Genomic DNA, 19,272 nt, shown 5'->3' on the forward strand with positions numbered 1-19,272 from the left:
TGTGATAAAATACACATTGTTTACATCTTTTTTTTTAATCCAACATTAGCCAGTGTCATTGTTGCAACTTTTACACTTTTTTTTTTAAATTTATGGTTAATAGGCCTAATAGAAAAACCTTGTTTTTGAGGAAAATAAAAGCACAAATCATAATTTAAAATGGCTATAGTTATGATCATTATATTAATGTTAATATTAATAGATGCAAAAGATTATTATCTCTTCTGCCATTCTTCCAGTCTTCCAAACTATAAATTAAATTTGATTGTCTCAAAAGCATAAAATGTACTGTACAACAAAAGAGTATGGAAAGATCAATGGTCAAACTTTTTATTCCATCTTCAGGTACAATTTTTTTTTTGCTCGAAGTCTTTTTAATTGATATTTATGCAGAAACTGTACAAACTAAATATGTTACAGCAGATACAATATTTTAATCAGGTTTTTTTTTTTTTTTAAGTTTTGTTTAATGTATATATCTTACTCAATTCTGTGGTAGACCTGTCTATCAAACTACACTTAATCTCATAACTGCAGCTTTTATACTTAAGTTATAAAACACATTCAACACACAGCAGACAAAAATCACTATGCTTTACTGAAATGTTGATTAATTATTTCTGTGCAGAGCATACCATTGGATGTCCATGTTTAATTTGGAAAACTAGATGAAATAAAATCATACTTCAGAGATCAAATGTAGAGATCAGTTGTACCCCAGGACATCAGTAGGAGAACTTCTCTGCTTCCTACTATTGTTTGACCCATCACACTGTGCTCTTAGACAACCATGCAGACCTGATGGAGGTGGATGGAGACGTAGAGATCCCTCAGAACAAGGCCATGGTCCTCAGGGGCCACGAGTCCGAGGTCTTCATCTGTGCCTGGAATCCAGTCAGTGATCTACTGGCATCAGGGTTAGTCCAAACCATTTTTAACCTAATCTGATCATTTAGAAAAGATGGACAGAAATATTAGAGTTGCCAACAGTGAACTTTGGATGCTTTTATAATAATCAATTTTTTTTTTTTTTTTTTTTTTTTTTTTTTTAATGTATGGTCTCTTCTTTAATGTGGCAGAAATTTGTAAAAGTCAGATGGAGCAATAGCAAATGTTCAAAGGATTTGTAGGGGTTGGTATCATTGGAATTATATTGACTATATATAGATTTGGTGATTGATTCTTGTTTCAATTCCAAAATAAACAGTACACTAGTATTTACTAAATGCATTCAGTACAAAAGTATAATAACAAAAAATTATTAAAAAAGTTTCTCAAATCAATCTGCATAATTAAATATTACACCACTGGTTCTAGTGATGTTGATGGCTGTACAGTGTATTAGTTGTGTTTTTGTCTATCTAATTGAATCACCTTTGTGTGTCGCAGGTCTGGAGATTCGACAGCTCGGATTTGGAACCTGAGTGAGAACAGTACAAGCAGCTCGACACAGCTGGTCCTGAGACACTGCATACGAGAAGGAGGACAGGATGTCCCCAGCAACAAAGACGTCACCTCACTAGACTGGAATGTAAGGACACACATGCACAATCAATCACCCAGTCAGGGGTGTATCAAATTCAAAGTAAACAAAGTGAAAAGTGTAGAAATAGTCGGAACTGTCTTAAATAAACTGCTGTCCAAAAGTCATTTCAGGGTCTTAATATATACTTTACCTCGCACAAGCTGGGGGAAATGTTGAAAATGTGGCTCTAGAAAGTGAGATCGAATTTCAAACGCAGATTACTACAAACAGAAGAGCTCCCAGTGCAAACTGAACACAAGCGATAATGACATCTAACAGAGTGCAGTGTTCCCTCAGCTGTGAACTGGAGCCAAAGGCAGAGGCACACATTTCCTGGAAAGTCTCCACACTGATGGAAATAACAGGCCTCACCTAATTCACTTCAGTTTTTTTTTTTTTTTTTCATACTAGCACTAGATCACAACATATGCCATATTGTGAGGTTTTACATTACTGATGTATGTGTGTGTGTGTTTGACAGAGTGAAGGCACGCTGTTAGCAACAGGCTCCTATGACGGCTTCGCTAGAATATGGACAAAAGATGGTAAGGCACTTTTGATTTCTTTAGATATATGTGCTGTTTGTGGAAGTAAACCTAGATTTCAGTTTGCCAAATATTTCTGAAAAAAACAAAAAAAAAAAAACAGGATTGTAGTTTTAAGCCTTTATATGGCCATGTGTTGCCAGTTTTTTTGCTCATCTCACAGTCGCAGAAAAAATTATTACTACCAGCAAATAATTCATACCAAATTGGGTTTATACAGTTATACAGTTTATACAATTATTAGACCATCAAAAGTAATCAAAAACGATAGTTATGCAATCAAGTACTAACTCCTGTGTGTATCATGTGACTAAAACAGACAGAAAAGAAAACATGGAATCCCTAAAAGCACTGTTTTTGTCAGTACAATGCCATAGATATTGATGTAAGAACTGAAGTGATTTTGGTTATTATCAAGAAAACATGGAAAATGGCTAGGTATAATTTCTGAAATTAAACTCTTATGAGTTATATTTCTTGTTATCATTATGTTTATCCAAAAAAATGTACCTTTAGTTGTACCAGGCATTAAAATGAACAAGAAACTGAAGAAAACAAGGGTGGTCTGATATTTTTTCCCATGACTGTAAACTCTAGTCCTAATGGGTCTTTTCTAACCTTAGACAATGCTGCCACCTAGCGGCAGATGTATATACTGCTCATGAATCCGTTTGAGTGATTGCTTTGAACTCATTGATCCTGGTCACGCATGGCTTTAACATGCAGTTTGATATGACTACATGTGTGAATCCACTAAGATCCAAACACTCAGACCACATATAGAAGTGCTCTAGGACACATATGGCCACATTTATTTAGCAGTGTAAACACAAACACATCCTGGACCACACTATCCTCTGAGAAAGTGTGCAAGCTAGAGGTGGATGGTAATGTTTTTTTGTTTTTTTTATGACAGATAAAATAATGATAGTTTGGAGCAGAAAGAAGTTGATAACTGATTAAAAAGCTGATATCTTTAACACCTTTTTAACATATTAGACATATCTGAAATGGACTACTGTAATTTAATTAAAAACAAGGTGAGTCTTGATTTGAACGCTACATCAAGGTATTACATTTCTATATAAGTCAGAATCAAGTAATTAATGAAAAAAATGTAGAGATGAACATTTAACTAATATGCACTTTTTATCACTTGACCTATTCTTATTTACAAGTATTTTCTTTCAAATATGACAACTATTGGCCCCAACTTCTCTCTCACCTAAGGTACTGAGTGCCTTGTTAACCCATAAAGACCCAAACATCCACTGGTGACCAAAACCATCTACTGATCTAAAATGTTTAATACCTGTTGAACCACTAATCTATCAATTCATGTATATAATTGGTGTGAAATGCAGTTTGTCATCTTTTCATGGTCATCAGATATAACCCATTTGGATGTTCAGAGGCTCCATAGTGAACATGGAAACACCATCATCTTCTACAACATTGATTCACCAGTAAAACCCATGGAGTTGGATCAATGACCGTGGATGGAGACACTTGGTTTATGTTCAGTTAATGAGAGATTTTACAGTAAAAGTCATTTTTTGTTCAGTTTTTTCTGTTTTTCTAAATAATAGGCTTCAACTTTAATCTGAGCTCTTACGAACATCTACATGATCAGTGAATTAAATATAGGAAAATACTTGATTTTCACTGAAAAGCCAAAAAATACGGAGGATAATATTGTCATAAATGGTGATAAATCACTTAAAAAGGATTAAATATAGAGAAAACATCATTTGGGAACTGATGCAAAAGTAGCTCTGGGTTTTTATGGGTTAATGCTATTGCTGGGTTCTGTGTGAAGGAGGATGGGTAAAATGCAGACACTGAATTTCCCTACGAGGATAATAAAGTCAGTTAATCTTCAATCAGCCAAACTGATTACATGGTCTATTTTTAGTGTAAGTACATATGAGTAGTGCTTAGACACTGTTTTGGCGGGCTGCTGCTCACATACACGGAGAACTATCAGCTGATCATGTCTCTAAGTCTGTCCCACGACACATTCATGTTCAGACTGCGGGAAAAAATGTGGACATGTGCATCCTAGAGCATCACTGATGTCTCCATGAGTGATAGAATCTCAATGCCGATCCTTCATACCTTTCATTAGAGCTGTCCACTTCTGATCAAGTCACTAAAGAGACATGTTCCTGCCAGATCTGAACCAGACCATGGTGTGTTACTTCCTTTATCATGGCTTTTATCTTGTATTCTTACACAGTGTGTTTTTTTTACACTTTCAGGTAACCTGGCCAGTACACTCGGCCAACACAAAGGTCCTATCTTTGCTCTTAAGTGGAATAAAAAAGGCAATTTCATCCTCAGCGCAGGAGTAGACAAGGTAAACCAGGATCGTCTTTCTCAATATCCAAACCAATTCAGGAGTGTGTCATCAGTGCCAGCCCTAACTTTACATGCGCATTTATCTTAGACAACAATCATATGGGATGCCCACACAGGAGAAGCCAAACAACAGTTTCCTTTCCACTCAGGTAAAACAGCTTCCTCACAGCTCTATGTGTGTCTTGTCCCATGTCCTATTGATTTATTCACTTGTCCCTCTGTTCCACAGCTCCAGCACTAGATGTGGATTGGCAGAGCAACAACACATTTGCCTCTTGTAGTACAGACATGTGCATCCACGTCTGTAAATTGGGACAGGACAGACCCATTAAAACATTCCAGGGACACACAGTAAGTGGTGTGGAAATGTGTGTGTGTGTGTGCGCGCAGTTGTCCTCCCACAGTTAAAAAGACTGCCATGATGTTGTTTTTTTTTTCTTTTTGGGTGGCGATGTTACAATGTATTTCGCAAAGTCAGGCCAATTGGACAACTGAGCTCAGATCCTTTGGCTTACACTCATTTGCTATTTTTTCTCTGCTTTTAGAATGAAGTCAATGCAATCAAGTGGGATCCCACAGGGAACCTTCTGGCCTCCTGTTCAGACGACATGACGTTGAAGGTGAGCTGCAGTACAAACTGTGCATATGTGAAATTTAACAATGCAATTAAAACAGGCAAAGGATTAAGTTGTTGTTGCTTTTGTGTTTTTTCAGATCTGGAGTATGAAGCAGGACTCGTGTGTTCATGACCTGCAGGCCCACAGTAAAGAAATCTACACCATCAAATGGAGTCCAACTGGACCTGGAACCAACAATCCCAGCGCTAACCTTATGCTAGCAAGGTGTGCTGCCTATTATCCTCATTTGATTAACAAAGATCTATCTTCTCATTTATTTTCGCTGTTTCCAAACTTCACACATAAACCTCAGATTTATCAGATATTACACAGATCATCATTTAATAACTTGAAATGTAACATAATAACTGAACGTCAACAGTCTTGTAGAGCTGTGTAACTGATGGGTAATATCAGAAACGTACAGCTGTGCAGACTGAAATAAATGACTCCACATGCTCCATTCTTCACTAACAGAATGTAAATGTGACCAAATGTAACTTCAGTAGCACCAGCGCGGTGAAAGAAGACCAATTTATGAAACCAGAACCGGAGTCACAGAGAAAGGTGTTTGGTTAGATACAAACATCATTTGATCTTGTTCACACTGACGACTCAAAGACATGGTGGTAGAGAATGAATGAATATTTTTATTTTGGTTAAGTAAAAAACACACATATAAAGAACATACAATTGACACAATTAATAACAGAAAAAGGAAGAAGCTGAAGCCAGAGGCTTATTTATGCTTCTCCCATCCATTGAATTACGTGAAATTGCAGCAAATAAAACATTAACACAAATTAAGTCACTTAGAGATCATTTTACTTCCATTGCCTTTGAGAATTTGACAAATTAAAGGTTTTTTAAAACTCAACAAGCTACACAATTTCAATCTATCATTCAGTTGATTCCATAATTTAACACCAATTACAGAAACACAGTGATATTTGACATTTGTTTACATGTTTCAAACACAAACAACCCTCTTAAATTATATTTCCCTTCTCTTAAATTAAAAAAAAACAACTACAAACAGGAAGACTTTTGTTCTTAACACGAAAAATGATTTCCATTGTTTTTAAATATACAATATCAGGAAATTTTAAGATACCAGGTCCTACAAAAATGGATGACTTGATTGAAGATGACCAGCTTTTTTTATTACTCTAATAGCATGAAGAAGTACAAATGTAATAATGCCTGGTTGGAGAAAAGATCATTCTCCACCTGGTTGACACGACTGTAGGGGAACTCAGAACGATGGGAATTAAGACATTGGAGTAAATATATACATTTTCCTAAATTTGAGGAGTTAGAAATTTTTGCCAGTATGGCTGTGAAATAGGCCATGACATGGGCACTGAATTCTGTTAAAAGAGTCTTAAAAAGTCTTAAACTGGACTTGTACAAAACCCTGTTAAATACTGTTGTTAAAATAGTGATCTAGAAGAAGAAAGATCACGTCAAAATGTCAGCGCATGATCCTCATGAACCCAGTCCCACCCGCTCCATCACATGTTTAATCCAGTACACTTACACATCTCTGTTTGCTCTTTGGTTGTTGACCTTTAACCCTTTGTGTCTCTGTGTGGTTCTGTCCACAGTGCATCGTTTGACTCCACAGTCCGTCTTTGGGACGTGGAGAGAGGCATCTGTATCCACACGCTGACTAAACACCAGGAGCCAGTCTACAGTGTGGCTTTCAGCCCAGACGGTCGGCATCTGGCCAGCGGCTCCTTCGACAAATGTGTGCACATCTGGAACACGCAGGTAAGAAAAGAGTCCTGCATGGGAACATGAAGGTTTGAAATACAAGAAGATGCAGAAAACTTAAAATTTAGAATCAAAAAAGTGTGTAGTGATCGTATTACTGATTAGTCTTACATAAGTGTCCAAATCTGTAATAAAAACACAAGGACATGCAGTAATTTTCCTTTTAACCTCCCTGTTTGTATAATGTTTCACATCCACTGTAAGTAAAAAGCATTCACCACCTTGGATGTTTTTATTGCTTTTGTAAATGGAATCAGTTTCAATATACTGTCGGTTTTGAACAGAATTTTCAAAAAATGCTCTTAATTGTCAAAGTGAAAAACATTTCTACAAACAAATGTGCATTACTTAAAAATATATAATATACAATAAGTAATTGCATAAATACTCACCCCAAAACAACACAAAAACACAGTCAAATTTGTAGCTTTAAAGTCTGCTTTATGGTCAGAACAGAAACTGTTGTAGCTGACAATGTAAATAGATTAAATGCTGAAGATATACCCATAATAAACTTCTATTTCTTTAGATGTACAAGTGCTTAAAATCCTTGAAAATGCTTCAATTTGAATGTTGTGTTTTCTAGGTCTGAAAAGTGCTTGTCTTTTATTTAGTCTACTCAGGGCTTTTTTTTTTTTTTTTTTATTCTGATTTTTATCTTTTGCTACACTGTCGGTGTTCAGTCGATTCAGTTTTAATCAAGTGCTTAAGTGCTTGAAAGTGCTTGCAATTATAACTCTGTGATGTGATTTATTTATTTATTTTTAATATTAACTCAAGGTAAAGCTTACAGAGAGGTGATAGATTTTGAAAAATAAAACTTTTTGTCAAAAAAGAAAATTAGCGGGTGCACTCAGGTCGACTCCAGGTACATTTTTATCTTAGTCTAGTGGCTTCACTTTTTTTGGACAAAACTGTGTTCTCCTTTAACCCATAAAGACCCAAACATCCACTCTCGACCAACAGCATCTACTGATGTAAACTGTTTAAGACCCATTGATCCACTAATCCTATCAATCCATGTGAAATAATTGGTGTAAAATGCGGTTTGTCATCTTTTCATGGTCATCAGATATGACCCATTTGGACTTTCAGAGGCTCCGTTGTTACCGTGGAAACATCATCGTCTTCTACAACATTGATTCACCAGTAAAACCCATGGAGTTGGATCAATGACAGTGGATGGAGACACTGGGTTTATGTTCAGTTAATGATAGATTTGACTGAAAAAGTCATATTTTCTTCAGTTTTCTCTGTTTTTGACATAATAACCTTCACCTTTAATGTAGCCTTAACGGGAGAGAGTGATGTCCTTAGAACCAGAGGTTGTCATGGCGATGGCCCTGATGCTCACATGTGGTCTTTGTCCACTCTATGCAGACGGGTGCTTTAGTCCACAGTTACAGAGGGACGGGGGGAATCTTCGAGGTTTGCTGGAACGCAGCAGGAGACAAAGTGGGAGCGAGCGCGTCAGACGGATCTGTAAGTGGCCTTCCCGAACTTGCACATTCAGCTCCATCTGTGAACACACACACTGATAACAGGGTTCCTACGCAAGTATGGAAAGTATGGATTTTGATTTTATACATTTTCAGGTCTGGAAAAGTATGGAAAATGGAAACAAATGTATGGAAAAATATTCATGTTTCCAAGACTGTTACTCTATTTTGTAAAACATCAAATTATGAATACCTTATAAAAAAAAGAAATGGATCAATCTGTTTTTTAAGGTGCTTGCTAGCTCAGCTAAAATGTTTGTGTGAGAGCACATACAGTAGGCTACAAGTCCCAGAAAACATTTGGGCAGATTGACAAGTTGAATGCCCAGCCTTCTGCTCTTATCCTCCTCCAACCCATTTTAAGGCCCGCCCAGGTGTCGTCATGTTTCACTGCTGCTGCGACGGACAGGTGATGTCCACGCACTGTTCATGAGCGAGCTACACTGGAAAAAATCAAAATCTTACCAAGTGTATTTTTCTCATTTCTAGTCAAAATATCTCATTACACTTAAAATAAGACATAATCACCTAAAGAATAACTTTTCAGTGAGATATAACAACTTATTTATAGACAGTAGAGCTTGAAAATCTTAATTTCAGAAATCTTACCAAGATAATTCTCACTTGTTCCATTGGCAGATTTTTTTCTTTTTGCTTAATTCAAGATAATTTTGCTTAATTCAATAAAAAAAAAAAAATCTGCCAATGAAACAAGTGAAAATTATCTTGGTAAGATTTCTGGAAATAAGATTTTCAGTTTTCATTGACTCAAAGTAAGTTCTTATATCTCACTGAAAAGTTACTCTTTTGGTGATTATGTCTTACTTTAAGTGTGATGAGACATTTTGACTAGAAATGAGAAAAATACACTTGGTAAGATTTAGATTTTTTTCCAGTGTATTCAACATGCCTTGTATGATCGTTGGCAGAACTCATAATGGGTAGATGTAAATTCTCTGACGACTGGCTCATAAATCCCAAATATAAAGACTGGTTGGAATTTTTTTACCAAGACGTCTGGAAAAAGTATGGAATTTTGAAATTTCAAATGTGTAGGAACCCTGAGATAAACACGTGTTCATCTCTTCCCCAGGTGTGTGTACTAGACCTTCGGAAATAGTGCTGCTGTTCGCTGGAAGCCATGGACCGACCATGAATGTGTACATAGCCAAATGACTGTCCCTGCCTGCCCTGCGTACTGCTCACGCTTACGACTATGGCCCCGCCCACTGACAAGACAGGAAGCAGGAAAACAGGAACAGGAAGCGAGCACTCGGCACAGCAGGTCCAGACACGGGGATGATGAACACACGGACGGACGGATGGATGGACGGGCAGACGGACGTGGCCCTCTATCTGTGCAGACTCTATCAGAGATGCAGAAGGGACGCGCAGAAAAAAAACAAAAAAACTCATAGACAAAAAAAAAAAAGTTCCAGATCCGTATATGTACCAAAATTTGGAAGCTATTTTGCTTTTTTTTTGATCTTTCAACCATGCTCATCGTCATCAAAAGGAAAAACAATGAAAAAAGTGTTGATCTTTGTTACTAGTTGGATCTCATTGTGCAGACATATCAACTTCTCCACCATACTATAGGATGGCACTTAGTTTTTTTAAATTTCCGATCTCTCGTTTCAATGTTTTTATATTTTTTATCTTGTGGGGATGGGGGAGGGGCCGCTCAGCTCAGAGTTTTATCCAGTGGAGAAGTACATAAAAAACCATACTGGGACATGCACACCAAACAGTTCTCAAACAGTGTCCTCTTAATGATTTCAATCCTCAAGGCTTTTTCTTTTTTTTTTTTTTCTTTCGTCTTTTCATGGGTGTCACTAGCTCTTTCTCTGCAGCGGCGAGTGGTTCCGATGTTTACCTTGAAATGCAGTAAAATCATCTGTCTCCATTCAACTCGGACGCCGGTACATCTAGACGCTTCGACATCAGTTTAACAAAAAAAAAAAAAAAGTCTCTAGATGTTTTCTCTCTGTAACTGTTAGCCGTCGCAGCTCGAACTGGCGAGAAGACGACTGTTGTTCGGAGCAGCTGGGCGGAGTCTGTCCGCGGTTAACGCAACAGGAAGTCGGATTCCTAACAGCTCTTTTGTAGTCCTACAAAACATACATGAATAATAACTGTGTTACACTATGAATAGAGTCCTCGTATTATTACATAGACGATAAAGGCTCAGTTTTTTTTACCTTCAAAGGCCTCAAATGGAAAAGCAGATGCAAAGTTGGTCGTGACGCTCTGCAGGCAGAAAGAATCAAACCGGAGAGAGTGGAGCCGAAAAGGGTCAAGAACTGATCAGCTGTAGAGTCGGGGGGGGGGTAAGAGGATGTGTTTAGTCATACATGTAGGCTCGCTACGATGTCAGACCAAATATGGAAAAAAACAACGTACGTACTGTAATATTGGGTATTATTCATGAAGAGCGGACGGCACCGCAGGTGTGTGTCAGACTTATCAACGGCTGCAACAAAGTCAGAAAATCTCAGAGAATAAGGAAATAACATTAGTTATATTTTTAACCCTTTAGGCGCCAGTTTTTACCCCGGCCCCCGAAGGAGAGGCAAGGGGTATTGTTTTTGGTTTGGTTTGTTAACACTTTAGCAGCAAATCTATTGAATTCATACCAAATTGGGTTTATAGATTGCCAGTGACCCAGAATAGATCTGATTATATTTTGGGAAAAGCAGGTCAAAGTTGAAATTTTTTATGAATTTTTAAAATATTTTTTCTTCTCCCATTTACTTATAATGGGAGAAATTTCGAATGTCTATAAAAACATCCATTTTGTTTCAATTTACTTCAAACTTGGCACATATATAGAGCTGACATCAGCACACGCATAGACATGATGACATCAGCTGGATCGATGCCAAAATAAACTACAGTACGTGCGAGGGGCGGGGTTTGTTGTGCCTGGAACCACTTGTTTTTTTGGTTTTTTTTTTTAATATTACATTTTGATATCAAGATTTCAAAATGCTGTAACTTGGAAGTGGTTAGAGATAAAGACATACTGTAAACGAGAAAGATGTTGGATATGACTCAAAGTTTATGATGGGAGCAAATTTACACATCTAATTTGCATATTGTGTCAGCGGCCATATTGGACTGCCTAACTTTTAGTAAAATTGAACATATTTACATGAAAGTTTTCTTTGTGTTTTTGTTTTTTGGTCGTCTTCTCCATAAAATAAATGGGTTGAAAGTAAAATGCAGTTAGTTTTAGTGGGTTTTTAGCCAAATCTGCCCTTATCTGTTAAAACTAAATAAGCTTTACTTACGATCTTACTAAACCGGCTCGGAGACCACGCCTTTCAAAGTCAATTTTCTTCTTCACTTTGAATAGAAACGTGCCCTGAAATGTTGTTTAGACTGAAGGGGCACATGTCCGCCATCTATTGGTGGGAGGTGGTAACAACATTTGGCAACTCCACCTGGAACTGTAGTCTGTTTCAGTCAGTTATGTCAGTTGCTGGAATGTTGCAACTTTGGCGCTTAAAGGGTTAAAAGCTAAAAGCAGGATAGTAATAGTACAAGTGGAGTCCTGTTTATTAAAGCTACGTTCTGACTGTTCTTTCCATCAAAGTGTGAACAGCATACATCACAAAAAAAGTTTTTTTTTTTTTTTAAGTTGTTACATTTAGTTCTAATTCAGATCCAGATTTACCTGTATCTGTTCAGGCTAGTTATGCTACCATTCTGCACTGTTGGTTATCAGTCTGGTTCTCTTCTTTTCTCTTGTTCTCATTTAATCACATTTTATTGTAAATGAGACTAAACCCAGACTTCTGTAGGCTCCATGTTCACCTCAGTAAGACTGTTGTTCATGGAGTTCACACTACATTCTAACATAGGCCATGTGCAAAAAAAAAAGATCTGAACAAAAAATGTGAGTCATAAGCCCAAACGTGATCATAATAAACCGGAGAAACATAGAATAAGCTCAAGTATCATCAGTTTTTTTAACCAAATTCTCGCTGTTGCTCTTCAGTTCACCGCTTCGGCTCCGACTCTCTTCGAGGTTTGATTCTTCAGTGCTTTCAGACAAGGTAGTATTTTGTATTTTTAATTCTCCAAACATTTAGCCACTAACGCTTGCCGTAGAGAGCGCATCATCAGACAGGAGGAGACAGACACGCATCAGACAAACTCCCAAAAAAACACTCAAAAACATTTATCAACCCTAAGAGAAGATCTGCATTAAAAGCAATATGTGGACATTTGAGGTTTTAGTCTGTTTTTACTGCCCAGGTACTAGAGGTTCAGGACCATTTAGAAGCATTCAGAACACGCAGAGACTGAAAACAGCTCAAACAAACACAGGTTTTTTTTTTTCCCCCTTCATCGCAGCAGGAAGATGAATAAAAACAGTAACGTCGTCTTTATCTTCACCTGGGCTGCTCTTCTTCTTCTTCTTCTTCTGGAGGGTCCCGAAGACATTTTATACTCTTTGAAAGAAAAATGGAAAAGTTACATTTTAGTAATTTCTTTGTAAATTTGACAAAATGTGAACTGATGATTTCTCGGCAGTGTTATTTTCCATGTTCTGTCCGTTTTTTTTTTGTTTTGTTTTGTTACTTTGATTCTGTTTCAGTCAAAGGTCGACTGTGTAAATGGAAGGCTGACTGAGCTGAGCCGTCATCCTGAAGGCACCTTTTGCCTGGGAAACGCTTCCCCAGGAGCAAATTACCACTAAATTTGTCTATGTTTGAATAAATGAAATGTTTAACTTTTCCTTTTGGCTTCAATCTTTTTGGGAAGCGTCTGTCCCGGAATGTTCAGAGGCTGCGATCGTCGTCTCTGCACACGGATGAGACGGTTCGCAAACTCTTCGCGCTTCATGGAATTGTAATTTCGTCAGTCAAGCCAAGGCTCTGGGGATATTTCGAATTGTTTTTCTTTTTTCTTCTTTTCTGCAGCTGGAATCGTATGAGCGTTTTGTCAGGAAAGTTGCTCTGGAAGCAGAAATTATCACTATGTTTTTTTATCTAAATTTTGGGGAAACTGGGGGATATAAGGACACAAACTGCAATATGTAAGGAGATTATTACGAAAAGAATTTGTGCAAATAATCTTTGATGCCAAGTTATTTATATTTGTCATAAAATAACCTCACCAAAATGTAGTCTTACATTCATGATGACCCAAAAATCCAAATATTATTACTAAATCTAAGTCTGCGTGAATGTCTAACTACAAAAGCATACAAATAGGAACAAAAGGCTGCCCAGCATCATGGATTAAAGTCCTGGAAAATTAAACCCAACAATGCATCAAATCAACAAGAACAATTTGCTTCCTCAGACTAATTTCTCTGCATTTGGCATTTTGTCCTCTTGCTTTTGGAAAAAAAAAAAAAAGGTTAAACAAGAATGTAAATTCAATTTATTGTGTTAAATTGAACAAAAATAAGCTTTAATCAGAAATATTTTCCCTTTGAAATGACAGGAGGCTCCTCGCATTACTGTACAGTGTTGGATTAAACTGATTATTTTTTAGGGTTTTTGGCTCCGTTGTCCAATTTCTACATTTGTTAGAAAATAAACAGTCTATGAAATAACTAAAACAGTTGCATTGCTCAATATGTTTTTACTTCTCTGTTAAATTTCACATTCACGCCAGTATCAGAAGTAGGTTTGACTAGAAGTTCAGTTAAAATTGCAGACGTATTTGGATGAAATGGACTTGAATCTGGTTGAGTTTAAGTTTATTGTCTCAGTATTTGGGACGTCAGGTAAAGGATCTAATGGATGTTTTGCGCAAAAATAAACTTTTTTTTTTTTTTTTAATGTCTGTTGTAAGATCCGAATTCTGACACAAACCCTGCCTTTTCTGTGGACCAGTTCTGCCTCCAGAGTACCTCTCCTCCCCACAGACCCTCCGTCGCTGCTCACTTCACTGTCCCCTGGAATAAATTGGACATTTCTACCCGTTCAGATTTGACGTCTTCCAGTTCAGAGTCCTGTGAACTGTTAACGTTTCCCTCTTTTGTATTTCAAGCACTTGAGCCGACGAGCTTTCAAAGCGCAGTCTGTGACGTGTCCACGCTCTGCAGAACCACGGCCAAAGTCACGGAGTCGGCCTTGAACCTGTGCTGCCATAACCATGACCTCCTGTCAGCCGCGGCATTCAGTGGCTCTAAAAGCCTCTAGGTTATTATTATTATTATTATTATTTTTTTTTTTTTTTTTTTTGTTCTTTTTGGCAACTTTGCATCCCATCGATCTGTTATCATTCAAGTCAGATCAGTCCAACTAAAGTCCAGAATAAAATCTATTTTGATAAGACTTTGGGTTTCTTCATTTATATGTGTGTGTGTGTGTGTTGGAATACAACCGACAATCACAATCCACTGTTAACATATGTATTTATTTCTGATCAAAACAGTATTAAATATAACTGGCTTTAAAACCCCAGTTAGACGTGGCTCATGTGAACATGTTCATGCTGCCACCGCCTCATGCTTTGTTCTATTTGCACATTTTCACAGCAGGAAGTCTTATTTTTGCACTTATCCGCAAACTTTAAGGTCAAAGGTCATAGAAGGGAGTTGATGTTTCTTCCAGGTTGAACAAAATAAAACCACTCAAAGATTAAATATACTAATCAGCAAGTTTTCCAGCCATTCACTTCATTTATTTCTGGTAAAAACTTGAATACCTTCACGTAGTTAAGTCGTCAAATTCACTCCTAAATATCGCATTCATTCCAGCTGGTGTCATAATACTAACCAGAAAGAAGGAATTCACCACAAAAAACTTGATTTCCTGTGCTTTTTTTGCTCGCTGATGATCGAAATTTCAATAAATGTCATGTTTCTGTGAAGCCGCTCGACTTCTATGAGTAAAAAGGCTGAAACAAATTAACTGAGTAGCAAAGATGTATAAATTTGCACTTAAAAATGCAACAACTGAAGCTGAATTTTAAGCATAAATCTTTCAACACATACTTAGTTTCTTTCATTATCTGGTTTTAAGTGGCACAGTGTTCCTAATTAAAAGATTAGAAGGTGCGTAGCGCCGCATTATGTAATAATGGAATCATTTTTCACCTCATTATGTAATAATGGCGCATTTTGTAACAAGTGTTCAGAGAACGCAAACCTCCACCAAGCATCCCGGACGCTGTGCATGTGTGGATCGACTATTTCTTTTAAATTAAACAGTTTCAAGGTTGTTCCGTACAGCAGAACAAGTTGAAGCTTGGTACCAGCCATGTGTATGTCAAATTATATTCAATTCAAATCAATATTTGTTGAGTTAGAATGAAAAATGTGTCATAAATGGGATTTTTAATGTTAAGTTGAAATGTCCACAGAGTCCACATTCCACAGTGGATGTGGACAATTTTGTACCAGATACAAGATATTATTATAAGCTGCGGGTGGATCCAATTGAAGGCTAATCGGAGTCGTTTTGAATTTTTTATGGATTTTCGAAAATTGCTCAATGATGAGAGATAGGAAAATTGTAGATTTTGTGACCTTCTGTGACCTTGAACTTTGGCCCAAAATTTAATGGGTTGGTCCCAGGGCCTAGGCCTATCTGTGGGTACAATTTGGTAAAGATGGTTGGAATAGTTTTCCCGTAAATTTGCTAAAAAAACAAACAAAGTGACCACAATACCTCCTGGCAGAGGTAATAAACTTTGCCTCATTTTGTAATAACTTATTACATATTGCAACAGTTATTACAAAATGCAGGTGTACCACTTTTTGTGAAAGAAAATCCTGGGGGGGCGTTGTTTTTATTTGTTGGTTTGGTTTGTTTGTTTGTTTGATTGTTAACACTTTAGCAGCAAAACTAGAATGAAAACTTGAATTCATACTAGATTGGATTTATAGATTGAAAGTTGTCCAAAATAGATGTCATTTCATTTTGGGAAAAGTAGGTCAAAGGTCACATTTTTAATGAATTTTTTTAATCTTTTTTTTTTCTCCCATTTACTTATAATTGGTGAAATTTCAAACGTCAGTAGAAGCAAAACTACTGGTTGAATTCCTACCAAATTTGGTTTATGAATCTAAAATAGATGTCATTACATTTTGGGAAAACTAGGTTAAAGTAAAATTTTTAATGAAATTTTTTAATCTTTTTTTTTTCTCCCATTTACTTATAATGGCTGAAATTTCACCCATGTATAAAAACATCAATTTTGTTCCAATTTACTTCAAACTTGGTACATGTATAGAGGTAATGGATACGCTGACACCAGCACATGCATAGACATGATGACATCAGCTGGATCGATGCTAAAATAAGCTACATTACGTGTGAGGGGCGGGGTTTGTTGTGCCTGGCACCACTTGTTTGGTGCATTATTTAATAAACCATCAAAACTGAAGCCTTGACTGGAAAAACCATCATACCAGCAAAACAACATTTAGTATTCCAGCTTAATTACAATTCATTTAAAAAAATCTAGTCAGATGTTTCATTGGTCGAATGTAAATCAAATGTAACTGTATTTATTATCATGGAGAATGTGCTGAACTACTTAAGTATTACTGACAAAAAACTTACTAGTGGAAATTTGGAAGACACAATATGTAATAAGTTATTACAAAATGCGATGTTATTACATAACGAGGTGAAAAACGATTACATTATGACATGTTACATAATGTGGCGCTACAAGGTGCTTCTAAGAAAAAAAAAAAGTGCCTCAACAGAAATGACACTGAAATAGAAGTGATAATATCGAGTTAAAAATAGAATTCATGTCTTTTGCATTCTCTGCATAGTGCATCAATAAGAACAATCTGGACTGAACTGGACTTGTCTATATATGGACAGGTTTCCTACAGTACAGGGGTTTAGGCTCTATGTGTTGCAGGCGTTAAAAGAGTTTAATACTCATCGATGATGCATCTTTATATGATGGGTCTATAAGTTCAGAAAGTGTACAGACATTCCAGTGTAAAGTCAAAACAAGCAAACAATACAATTGTTGGCCTCTGAATAATTCACTACTTTCAGACTCAAATAAAAAAACCTAAAAAAGTATTCTTAAAGTGAAAGTGAACGTCTCGTGGTGGGTTTTTAAGGCGACACAGTCCACGTGGTCAAACGCACGTGCTCAGTAGCGACCTCAAACACAGAGCGGTGTGCGTCGCTCAAGCGCCCGAATGAAAAGAGAAGCTCGATGAGTGTGAAGAGAAACTGAAAGCACTTGTAAGAGTCTCATTTGGCAACTTGAACTGGTCCAGGTCTGTGTGGGACCCGTCTGCTGCAGGTCCGGTCCCGTGCGGTCCGGTCAGAGCAGGACGGACATGTTGACCGCCGCTGAGCTGTCGGTCAGGCTGTGGTTGTGCGGCCACTCGCTGTGAGGAAAGTAATGGGCGACGTCAGCCACGGTCTGCAGCACGTCGTACACCACCGCAAACAGGAAGTAGGTGGGAAGGAGCCAGCTGAGGCTGAAGACGAAGTCACCGACCGGCAGAGGGACGGACAGGTTTCTGTGTGGACGAGGACACAAAGGTCTGACACTAGAAAAAAAAAAACTGGGTTCATTTTGGTACCTGGGACTTTTCTAGCTTTTTAGACCCAGTAATAAAAGAGACATTTAGACATGTTTCCCCCCAGGATGGACCTAATGATGACCTCGGATAAATGCAAAAAAATTATACTTTTGCTCTGAGCCATCCAAAAATGAATGAACTCTAATTTAATATTGGGGCCAAAAATAGGACCAAAATTGGGACAGGAAAAGCTACCTAGGTGTTTTATACACTGCTATAGATAAAGACACTGTGTTAAATTTGTTGATCTTAGTGGTTTTTCATGATTCAGGGTTCTTGTGTAACCCATTGTGTCCACTCGCGTTACATGCAGAACCTGACCATTTAAACACAAATAAATTGTGAGTGATTTTGCAACAGCGGTCATTTTTCTGAAACACTCTGCCTTGCATAATTAGTTTGATTCCCAAAATGTACCTGTGAGAGAATAAAAAGATATTCAAAAGAAGAGAAGCGTATAATTTTCAGGTCCTTTTTACTGTGTTACATGCAGAGTTTTGTATAAAAATAATATAAAAATGTCTTTTATCGGAAAAATAGTTTCTCTTTTATCTCAGAAAATATTTCTTTTTCTAATAGACCCAAACTTCATAACATTAGTCTAAATCTGGTTTGAATTTTTAGCCCCTCTGTCCTGTTTTTAGGGACCAGTTTCACAGAAGCAAAATAACTAAATAACTGAACATTACAAATCATACAATTAATGAAAACATGGAACTGATCCTCAAACTAACTGTGAAACCTTTAGGTCTGGTGACAAGACTGATGTGTTTTAAAGTAAACTTTTTCAGCTTCATTAACGTCACATTTTATAGAAGTAAGTATTTAGGTTTAGTTTTTTGTTTGCTGTGAGTGGGTTATTTCCCACTTCTTTTGTTTTGTTGTCAGTGTCTGTTGTGTTTCGAAGGTATATGTTTGGTTATTAGAAGTGTTGTGTTTTTCTAACAAGTTTTATTATTATTATTTATTCCATTTTTATTTATTTATTTTTTAACTTTAAATGTTGTGGAGCTTGTTTTACTGTGTGTTTTAGTGGACTTATTCCCTCTGTGATGGAATATGAGATGCAGGGGTTTGAGTTCTATGTGTATATACTTTGTAATCAAATATGGAAAAATATTTAAAAAACAAACAAAAAAAAAGAAGTATTTAGTTTGCATGGGTTCACAGTCTAGAACAGGGGTGTCAAACTCATTTTGGTTCAGGGGCCATATTTAGCCCAATGTGATCTCAAGCGGGCCAGGCCAGTAAAATAATGACTTAATAACTTATAAATAATGACAAATCCAAGTTTTTCCATTTTGTTTTAGTACAAAAAACCCCAATTAAATTCTGAAAATATTTAGATTTTTAAAAAAAAGATGTGAATAACCTGAAAAAACAGAAATTTCATTTGAAAAATTTGTGCAATTTTAAC

At 36.8% G+C, this 19,272-nt stretch overlaps 2 protein-coding genes across 3 annotated transcripts in view; one reads left to right on the forward strand and one right to left on the reverse strand.

Annotated features, from left to right (window-relative positions):
* Positions 1-10,648, forward strand: part of tbl1xr1a (TBL1X/Y related 1a) — a 61,192-nt gene extending 50,544 nt beyond the window's left edge. The window contains exons 6-16 of the mRNA XM_030132150.1: positions 785-917; positions 1,390-1,531; positions 2,007-2,070; positions 4,332-4,429; positions 4,520-4,580; positions 4,661-4,782; positions 4,977-5,051; positions 5,146-5,273; positions 6,656-6,821; positions 8,205-8,306; positions 9,417-10,648. Coding sequence (XP_029988010.1) covers positions 785-917; positions 1,390-1,531; positions 2,007-2,070; positions 4,332-4,429; positions 4,520-4,580; positions 4,661-4,782; positions 4,977-5,051; positions 5,146-5,273; positions 6,656-6,821; positions 8,205-8,306; positions 9,417-9,443 — 1,118 coding nt within the window. The 3' untranslated portion in view covers positions 9,444-10,648. The remainder of the gene's footprint in view (positions 1-784; positions 918-1,389; positions 1,532-2,006; positions 2,071-4,331; positions 4,430-4,519; positions 4,581-4,660; positions 4,783-4,976; positions 5,052-5,145; positions 5,274-6,655; positions 6,822-8,204; positions 8,307-9,416) is intronic.
* The window catches only part of LOC115417931 (uncharacterized), a 121,029-nt gene continuing 103,048 nt past the window's right edge, over positions 1,292-19,272 (reverse strand). Inside the window, exons 18-19 of one of the 2 annotated variants that reach the window (XR_003935224.1) lie at positions 16,948-17,792; positions 1,292-1,307 (exon numbers count right to left, since the gene is read on the reverse strand). Coding sequence is in view for 1 of the 2 variants with exons in the window: in XM_030132149.1 (XP_029988009.1) it covers positions 17,591-17,792 (202 nt within the window). In the remaining variant the exon portion in view is untranslated. Of the gene's footprint in view, positions 1,308-16,834; positions 17,793-19,272 lie in introns of those variants that run through there. The other variant, XM_030132149.1, reaches the window with a different exon arrangement.

This window comes from Sphaeramia orbicularis, chromosome 4 (assembly GCF_902148855.1).
Source record: "Sphaeramia orbicularis chromosome 4, fSphaOr1.1, whole genome shotgun sequence".
Classification (NCBI taxonomy): domain Eukaryota; kingdom Metazoa; phylum Chordata; class Actinopteri; order Kurtiformes; family Apogonidae; genus Sphaeramia; species Sphaeramia orbicularis.